We start from the raw sequence: 10,005 nt of genomic DNA on the forward strand, positions 1-10,005 counted from the left end.
TCTTTCCCTGGGGTCAGAGAGGTCAGTTAATTCATTAACTAATGAAATCCCTAATTCAACAAACATTTACTGAAGATGACTGCTGTCCAGGGATGTGCTAGGTGTGCAGCAAGGAGTGGGGGTGGTGAGTGCCTCAAAGTGCAAGTGGAAAGCAAGGGCAAAGATGATGGGTCAGGAGTCTGGCTCAGTGAGACGTCTACCGCGTCAGGAGTCAGGAGCTCTGACGCTGGCAACCTGGTCAGTCGTTTTCCCTCTCTAGGTCTCAGTTTCTCAATCTGTAAATGGGGAGTTGGGTGACTAGTTTATCTCCAAACTTCCTTCCATCTCTGAGATTCTAGGACTCTTGTATTTAGAGGAGTGACTTGAGAAGCTGTTTTGGGGTGTCAATGCCTAGGGATGCCCACTTCCCACAGCCCCAGACCAGGGATGGAAGGAACACTCGGCTGAGGCCTATGGAAGAGCTGGGGGAGTCAAGACACCGGGGTTCCTGATTCGGCTTAGACATCAAATGTTCTGTGTCTTTGAGTAACTTACATAACCTCTCTGGACTTCAACTTCACTCACCACCAAGTGGGTATGATAATCTCAGGCCTGCCAACCTCACCAGAGCTTCCTGAGGAACAATGAGAAGGCAGTAAAAGGGCTTTGTGGGGGCACTGGTGATAAAAGTGATATCATCTCCCATCTCTGAGCACCTACTATGTGTCAGGCTTTCCACCCACGAGATCATCATCTCCTGAGTTTATGGATGATGGACCAGAGGCACCAGTCACCAGGGACCTGAGATTCCCGCCTCTGCCGGCCCTGCAACACTGCACACGGCTGAGGTGCTGCCATGATTTCTGGGCTTGGACAGGCAATGGGGATAGGGCTCTACCCTCCAGTCTGACCACCCCAGTCCCCCAGCCTAGAATGACTCCCCCACTTCAGAGAAGCTCGCATCCCCCTTAAACCCTTGCTTAGCCCAAGCCCCACCTGAGAGCTTGTGGGAGCCCTGGCCTAGAGTAGGGGCTCTCAAACCTGGGTGTGCATCAACTCCCCAGAGTTTCCAATTCAGTAGGTCCCAGTGGGGGTCAAGAGGTGCATGTCTAACAAGCTTCCAGGTGATGCTGCTGCCGCCGCTGTTGGTGCCAAGAACAGACTTTGAGGACCACTGGCCTAGGGGACTGGGGATTTAAGCGGGTGAAAAATAGCACCCCAGGGCATGGCCGCCCTGGGGAGAGGCCCTGTGCCCCTGGGACAACCACACGCTCTAATTAGACTCCGCTGATCAAGCAAAGCTGCCTAGAGTCTGCTGCTGTCTGAGGGTGGGAGGATGATGGTAGGAATCTGGAGTTAAATGACTTGGCTGTGAACTCACAGGGTTGCCTGTGGCCAGGCGAGGCCCCGAAGCTGGGCTCCTAATCCCCCGTGAGGAAGATGCAGGGTCCACAGGGCAGGAGCCCTAGAGCCTCAGGCCTGGACACTCTTCCCGCCCAAGAGGCCCTGCTGGCCACCTGCTCAGGAGGCCTTCACGTTCAGGCCCTTCCCCTTCTCCATTAGAATGCCCCTCTCTGTTTCCATCCTGGGAGAGTGGAGGGAAGGAAGGGAGGGAGGTCTGGGCTCAAGTCCCAAGTCTGCCCCATCTTGGCTAAGAGGCTTGAGAGGCAGGTGATTTCCCTCTCCATGTCTCATTTCCTCCCCTGTAAAATAGGAGGACACACCTCTACTCGCCAAACGTTGGGGATCAATAGATAGGAATGTGCTTTAAACTGCAGAGTCTGCACAGCCAAGCACTTAAGAATCTGGGCTCTGCAACCGGGCCTGGGGACCCAGATTGTATGCAGGGCCTGGGTCAGTCCACAAACCCTGCTGCCCGCCCCTGGTGCCTCATTTCATGGGGCCAGTTAGGAGGGTAGGAATAGGGTAGGCCCCAGGCTACCTACCTCTCTGCTTTGGCTGTCTTGAAGTCTATGATTTCTCTCTGAGATTTAATAATCATTTTGCCTGCATGTAATTTGGGATTGTCTTGGAGTGCAGGGAAATAATTATATACACAAAAGGAAAGAGATGGGGAGAGAGAGAATGGAACCACAGAAATCACAGAACCATAGAACCTTGAAGCCAGGAGGGACTGGAGACACTGCTGAGACCACCCTTCCCATTGTGCTTGCTGACGGGGACTAGAGGGGCTGAGCTGAGACTGGAAGTCAGGGGTCAAGGATGGGAATCACCTGCTCTACAGGGAGCAAGAGTGAGCACTAGAGAGGAAGGGCAGGGCTAAAGGCTGTGACAAAACCTGCTGGGGGCCCCAGGCCCTGTCCCAAGGGTGTCTACAACCTCTGTCCTGGCCACAGCCTCAGCTGCCCGCCCCCCGAACATGGCACCCATCCAGTCTCCCCACTGACAGCAGCTTCCTGTCCAGCTCCTGCTGCATCCAGGGAACTTCCTAATCATCCTGCAGGAACACATCACCTCTCTGCTTCCAGCACTTCACTGCTCCCCAAACTCCTGAGCCTCCCAAACACAACCCCACAGCAAATCTGGTCACAGGTCCTGTTCTCTCCAGCAAGCAGCCTCCTCCCTGCCAGGCCTGCCCCCTCACCTGCCCAATTCACTCCACCGAACTCACTTGTGCCTCTGGGCCGCACCTGGAATGTCTCCTTTCTTTCCCACTCGTTCCCTCTCACTTCCATAAGGAAAGTCTTCCCTGACCCCCAGTTGAGGACAGCCTCCCTGTGAAAGGCTCTGAAAGTACCCTGCACCTCTCCTTATTTTCCAGTAGTTATCACTGCTACCGTTTTGTGTGCAGATGTTATAAGGTCGTTGACGTCTCTCTCCTCACTAGACAGGAAGCCCCATGAAGGACAGGACTGGATCTGTCTTGCCCACCATTGCATCCCAAGTTTGGCACAGGGATTGGCACATTCTTTACAAATATAGCTTTTGAATGAGTGGATGAGTTGAGACAGAGGGCTTAATAAAACCACTTGGGGCTTCTTTTTCGAGAAAAAGTTCCATGGGCCTGGACACCCCAACACTGCCCGTCCTAGCCCGCCCTCCAGCCGTGGGTGAGACCCCTCTCCAAAGAAAGCATGTCGGTGTTCCCTAAGGCCCCAGGACTGAGGACCCGGGAGCCCCAGAACCTGTTTATCTCCTCCCCCTTCACCTCTGGCCCCTTCAACTCCCTTGACAAGCTGCTACCTCCTTCCCTCCCTCCCAGCTCCCCGGGCAGCTGATTACATAACTGGAGATTCTGCATTATTTATGACCACTGATTATTTTTTAATTCTTGATTACGTTATTTATTGTCTTCCTGGAGGGCTGTGGAGTTGGGGAAGGGGTGGCGGGGAGCGAGGTGACCGTGCGTGATTCATGATGTTCATCCTGCAAGTTGGCGTAACTGGTTGGGGAGTTCCTTGAATCTGTCTGGAGGAGGAGAATGCAAAGGGAAAAGGGAGGAAAGGAAGGCGAGAAAAAAAATAATGGGAAAAAATCCGCACAATTCTTGCTGAGCTGCGGGTGATGGAGCTGACCCACTTTGGCACAGCTCTGTGGTCCCTAGCCTCTCCTGCTCCAGCTGCTTCCTGGCTGGGACACATTTATCTCATGCCTGAACGGCCCTTGGCTTTCCTTGCCACCTCATACGCAGCGCCTTGCCGAGGTGACCGCACAGTCACCACCGGGCCTGCTCCCCATGAAAATTGGGTGGGGGGATCTTCCACCACCACCCCTGGCTGTGAAATGTTTGTGCCCACCCCTCCATCCTCCTGAGGTGTTCGGACCTAGGTGGGCAACTGTGCCCTTAAGTTATGTCCTACCCAAGAGTCAGTGATGATGTGAGAGACACTGGCCGATCAACACAAGAGACGTTTTGAGCCTCCATGCTGAGCGATATCTTGGGGAGGGGACAACTGAGGAGGAAGAGGCCAAGTAACCTGCTCAAGGTAAGCTCAACATCTGAGATGCCAAAGGCAAGCCCTTTATCCCTGGCCTTGGGGGCTCCCAGTTGATAGGAAACAGGGAGAGCAGCGGGGAGGCAGACTCCCACCCCGAAACACAACCAGGAGATTCCTGGAGAGCATGTGGGATTCTCACTGAGGACAAAATCCAAATTCCATACTGTAGCCTGCAAGGGCTCTGTGTAATCTGACTCCCTGCTCCCTCTTTGACTTCCTGCTTTTCTCCTAGTTCACTCCACTTCAGCTGCACTGGCTTCCTTGCTGATCCTGAACACGCTGAGCCCATTTCTTCCCCAGAATCTTTGCACAGGCTGTTTCCACTGCCAGGAAGGCTCATCCCCTAAATACCACCCTCACTTCCTTTGGTTCTCTGTTCAAAAGCCGTCTTATTGGAAACCCCATTCATATCCCCATATCACTGTCACTCTCTATTCCCTTTCCTTGATGCAAGAGGATGGGACCGCCTACTGCACGCAGGAGGTACTAAATGGTGCCAGCCAGGAGGTCGGGGTCCTGGCTTTGACCTCCCTGATGATGGCTAAGAAGCTGATGTGACTCCAAAAGAACAAAGCCATACACGGAGTGAGGCGCTGGCCAGTGCTAGAATATTTCATTAATAATATCTAACAGATATGGAGTGAGTTTTGTGCCCATCACTGTGCTAAGTACTTTATATATAATATCACATTTAATTCTCACAACAACCCTGGGGCTGGGGGGTGGGGGGTGGGGAGTGTAAAATTTGTTATCCTCATTTACGTGGGAAAACAGAAGCACAGAAAGGTAAAGAAATTTTCCCAAGTTCACACAGCTAGGTAGGGGGCAAATCTTGGATTTGAACCAGAGACATCTGGCTGTGGAGCCCATGCTCAGCCCGTAGGCTGTGCTGTGTCTCCAAATTAAGATCCACAGAATTCTGAGGAGCTTAGAGAGCCTGCTGTGATTGGCCTGGCATTCTGGAGTATTGGGGAACCTAGGAGAGATGAGGGCTAATTAATGATTGACCGTCATATCCCTCTGCAGCACAATTCTAGCTTTCAAAGCATTTACGTTCCTCACCTCACTTAGTCCATTAAACTACTTTTCCCATTCATGGGACAGAACCTGTTCCTCATCGCCTGGGAGGCCAATGGCAGAGCTGCAGCAGGGGTTTGGAAGGGTAGGGGAGGTATGGGACAGCAAACTCCAAATCCTTTAGGGGTGTGAGTAGGTGTTGGCCCCCTTACCCCATGCCAGACCCTGATGAAACCCTAAGATCACACTGAGGTGAGAATGATCATCATCCCCATCTCAGAGGAGCAGACTGAGGCTCAGGGGCCTGGGAAGGGAGTGCATTGGTGTCCCTCGTCTTTCTATGAACTTCAGGCTGTATGCTCAAGAGGGTAAGGAGAGTCTGCCATGATCAGTGGTGTCTGGGGCTGGGGAAGGGAGCAGCAGAGAGAGGAGAATGACAGAAGGGGACACAGCTAAGCCCTTCCTCTCTGCTGGCCCTGCTCCTTCATCAAGCATCCTGTGCTACTCCCCAGCAGTCTTGCATGTGAATCTTGTCTTCATATCTAAGTGCTTTGCCCCCCCCTGGCATGAGAACCCCATTGGTGAGCCCTGAGCTGGTACTGCCCGGGGAATGGGGTGTGATGAGGGAAAAGTGTCTGCCACCCTCTCGACTTTGGGCCCATCCATACCCCCAAGGGAAAATGCCATACTAAGCTACTGAGGAGGAGCGCCTGACAGATCCAGCTTTACGGCCCCCGTGGAGGACCAAGATGGCAGGTATCAGGGAGCAGGGGAACTGAAACCCTTTACTCCAAACCAGAGCTTGGCGCCCCCCACTCAGTAACCGCATTCCTGACAAATCCCATCCAACAGGAAGTCAGTTATGGCATCTATTCTTCTGTCTGGGCTTCCCAGAGCCTCACCCGCTTTCTATAACACTTCCTCTGCCCATCACCCCATGTCCAGACCCTGCCTGGGGGATGAGGGAGCTCTGAGGCCTGGTGACCCCTCCCAGCTGGGTGCCATTGGCAGCGGGCAAGCTGTGGCATACGGGGTAGACTCTGGTTGCCGTAGCAACCTACCCAAGTCTTGGGTGGAGGCACATGGCCTACAGGGTGTGTGCGGGGAGGGGACTCATCTCTCCCTGTCCTAGCTCAGGCCTCTAGGCTGCAAATCCTGGGAATCTGAAGCTCTGCTGTTCGAGACATGGGAGTAGGTAAGTGTGTGTGCTGGGAAGGGACATCTAAAAGATCTGCAAATGAATCCTAGCACTTCTGAGCTCCCTGCTTCACCCCTAAAGGGTGCTCCTCAGAGCATCACAGCATGAGCATAAAGTATCACCTCTAGAAGACCCCTGTCAAAATGCAAAGATATCAATTAGCCCACCTGCTGAAGCCCCAGAATAGGCAGCAGGAACCTGAGTTCTAGGCTTAGTTCTGCCACTGGTAGGCTGTGTGACCTTCGACAAGCCCCTATCCCTCTCTGGCCTGTTTCTTCAACAGCAAACAAACAGGGGTGGTCTGGATGACCTGGGAGATGCCTTCAAGCTCTGGATGGCTATTCGGGGAGGGGTGGCAGATGCCTGGAAGATGCTCAGTTGGGAGTAGGCTCTGAGCTTACTGAAGCTGCCTCCCAGGCTTAGAGTCAATCCTGGCTCTTTCTGGGCAGGCTTGCTGGGGCATAGGTCCCATGCCCCTGCCCAAGACTGAGACTCTGGACAGTTCCCATGGTCCTGATAGAACCACAGAGCATCTGAAATAAGATGAGGGTGGAGAGAGTCAAAGAGGGGACTGTAGTCCTCTGGACCAATGAGGTTGGGAGAGGAGGGGTTGCTCAGGGGCATCTGGCCTTTGACCTCCAAACTGTATTCTCAAAGATGTTCAGCCCAGACCATGGCCAGCCCCGTCCATGGGAAGAAGCACCACACTTCTCTCTACCTGCAGCAATAGCCATTCCCACCTCCTGAGAAAGGACTTCCTAGTACGCTCCTCCATGAGGCTGCCTCTGGGCAGAGGGGCTGCCCTGTCCAACCCCTGCTTCTGTCCCAGCATTTCCACAACCCCCTCTACTCCGAACATGACTCCCTTGCAACACCCTCTGCTCCTTGGCTCTCAGGCCAGGCTAGAATGCCACTTTCCCAGTCAGGATTTGGTCCACCATCACCCCCTCTCCCCAGTCTTCCTAGCGCCCCCATCTTCCCCACACAGCTGGCTGGGGAGAGCTCAAGCCCATAACTCCAGTTCAATCACTCTCCCTGCCATCTCTGCAGGGACCCTGGTTACAAGAAGTTGAAATTTGGCTAAAGCCCACCTGGCTGGCATAATGGCACCCAGCAGGCAAATTTAGGCCAGCGGCTCAGAACGCTGGTCATGCATTTTGGGCTTGAACACAGCCCAGGGGGCAGGGCTGAGGACATATGTACCTCATTACCCTGGTGATGTGGGAAGCAGTAATTAAACCGGGCTCCGCTTAGAGAGACAGAGAGGGATACATATCCCAGGATCTCTCGCTGACTTTTCAGCCTTGGCAAAAAAACATTCAGAACTGTGGGACGGGGACGCATACCTTCAGAGGAGATTCCTGCCCCTGCCAATGTACTGATACCCACTAGCAGGCCCCTAGACCCATTCCCACCTCAGGGCAGGGAAGACATAGCCGGCTTTAATTTTTCCAGGATCAAGGGTTCTAAGTAACTGTGTGATCTCTGGGGAACGCTCTGAGCTGGGCCTTGAGCAGCGAGGACTGCCTCAGTAGAGCCATCCACACTCTCCCAGGGCCATTTATGAGCCAGTCAGAGTCTGGGAGGCAGATGGTGGGGTCAAAGGTCAGCTTGGGTCCCAGAAGAATGTCTTCCACTAAGAGGATGCTGTGGGATTCATTCCTTACTGGCCACCATGCAGCTCTGAACCATGGGCCCACAACATGCTGCCCAAGCAGTCTCGGGATCACTGAGGCCCCTTCAGCCCTGGGGTACAGTGAGATCTTCAGCGAAGCAGATTTGGGGAAAGAAGAACAAGGAGAAGGAAGTACCCAGGAGAGTGACCCAGGTGCGCACAGCTTTGAGCGCGCGCGCACACACACACACACACACACACACACACACACACACACATACGTGTGAGTACGTTTCCTGGGCCAGGCCCAGGAAAACCGGTCTAGGGGCTGCCTGGCCCCTCACTTACCTCCCTTAGCTCCTTGGCCACCTCCTTGAGCTCCCGCAGTATATCCTCCAGCTGCCCAATGACCATCTTCATGCGCTGTCGAATCCGCTCCCGCTCGCCACCACTGCTGGGGTCATCACTGGGCTGCCCGAGGTCCGGGGTGCCCCGAATGTTCATCCTTTACCACGTGGCTGCAGGCCTGCCCATACTCCCCCCAGCCGGGCACACGCTGCGTCTGCCTCCACGGAGCCCCCCTCAGCTGGGCAGAGCTCCACATCTTAACGGCCCCCTAGCCCACCCTGGCCCTGGGTGGCCCTCACCCAGCCCCTGCCCCCTGCCACCCCGCCTCCTCTACCTCTGGGTGGGGAATGGGACACCCAGAGGGAGACAGAGTCTGACCAAGGGGGGGTCAAGGTGAGGACACAGGAGAGCAGAGGGAGGGGCCTTGGGTCTCAGGAGTGGCCTCTAGGACTTGAAGTGCCTGTGGGTATGCTGAGCTGGACACAGAGGCAGGGGGATGACTCTGCAGGGACTATGGGTAAGAGATGGCCCTTGGGATGGGCGGAAGGCAGCAGTAATCCCCTCACAACTCCTAGGAAATTGCAAAGGCAGAGGTCTGGAGATGCAACTGACACCTGCAGAGGAATGGTGGCTGGGGTCTTCCAGATGTGGGTGGCTCTGGGGAGGGAGCTGGATTGGAGGAGGGCAGCCCCCTGCAGAGAGAGCGAGCCTGGCGTCAGCCCTCCCAGGTTGCAGCACCCGCCGGCAACGCTGCTGCCTTCCTCCTCACCCCAGCCTGCACCTTTCCTCGCTGGGGATTTGGTTTTATTTATTTATTTTTTTGTAGGGAGGGATGATGGAGGCAGATGCTCTATAGCACAGCCCCTCCCCTAAAGGGAAAACAGGAGCCCCTGCTTTAGAAGCTGAAGTCCTCAGCCTGCCATGGGGCACCCTGCCCTGGCTCTCCCCAACGCCCCCCCACCCCAGTCAGGCCTGGCCCCGCTGGTTCACTGGAAGGCCTCTCCAGACATCCATCCTCCCTCCTAGTGCCCCCGGGGTGCCCTCGTTCCCCGCTGGACCTTCCCTTCCCCTGCCCCGCCTTCCGTGAGAACCCCGGCTCTGCTCCCGGACTCACCAAGGCGGGGAGTGGGGGCACTGGCCTTCCGCGCAGCGTCGGGGGCCAAGTCCCAAGGCGAGGTTGGGGGGCCCCCAAGGCTCCCTAGGGCGGGCTTCTCTCTCTGGACCCTTCGGTCCTTGGCCTCAAGGAGGTCCTCAGAGCCGCCACTGGAGACATCTGGACGGTGGGAGGGGGCGGGGCCTCCACGCTCCAAGGAAGAGGCCAGGAAAAATCTCACCCAACCCCCGCCGGGCTCTGGTGGGGAATGAGCAAGGGTCCGGCGGGTCCGGGGCTCTGAGGCCACAGGTGAACCGGGCACAGGGCGACCGAGGCGACGCCGGTCCGGTCTCAGCACGCAAGCCAAAGTCTGAGGGATCGGAGGGCGCCGGGATCCCTTCAGCCCACGCCCGGCATTCCCGGGGCTCGGCACCGTCCTGAATTCGCTCTGTCCAGTCCAGATCGGCCGGCTCCGGGCTCCGCCGGGGTCTGCCCTGCCCTGCCCGGAGTGAGCTGGCACCCGTGGGCGCCCGGGGCGCGCTCAGCCCGGACCCGGAATGACCGCGCTCCGGCACCTGCGGCGTCCGGAGCGGCCGCGAGGGTCCGCTCAGTCTAGCCCCGGGGTTCTCCGGGGGCGACAACGCTCTCGCGGCTCAGTCCACGGTCGGAAAGGTCCGGAATCGCCGGGCCCCGGGGGGAGGGGCGGTGTTGGCCGCGGGGACCAGGTCACCGCCGTGCCGGGCCGAGGGAGAGCGGGGCAGGGGGCCCGGCCGGGCTGGGTCTGGCGGCCGGGCGC

General features: G+C 56.4%; 1 protein-coding gene across 1 annotated transcript in view; it reads right to left on the reverse strand.

Moving 5' to 3' along the window:
- INSYN1 (inhibitory synaptic factor 1) overlaps nucleotides 1-9,304 on the reverse strand; it is an 11,421-nt gene extending 2,117 nt beyond the window's left edge. Inside the window, exons 1-2 of the mRNA XM_007446650.1 lie at nucleotides 9,231-9,304; nucleotides 8,117-8,808 (exon numbers count right to left, since the gene is read on the reverse strand). Of these exons, the coding sequence (XP_007446712.1) occupies nucleotides 8,117-8,272 (156 nt within the window). The 5' untranslated portion in view covers nucleotides 8,273-8,808; nucleotides 9,231-9,304. The remainder of the gene's footprint in view (nucleotides 1-8,116; nucleotides 8,809-9,230) is intronic.
- Nucleotides 9,305-10,005: the final 701 nt, after the last annotated feature.

The sequence above is a fragment of the Lipotes vexillifer genome, unplaced genomic scaffold (assembly GCF_000442215.2).
Source record: "Lipotes vexillifer unplaced genomic scaffold, Lipotes_vexillifer_v1.1 scaffold242, whole genome shotgun sequence".
In the NCBI taxonomy this organism is placed as follows: Eukaryota; Metazoa; Chordata; class Mammalia; order Artiodactyla; family Lipotidae; genus Lipotes; species Lipotes vexillifer.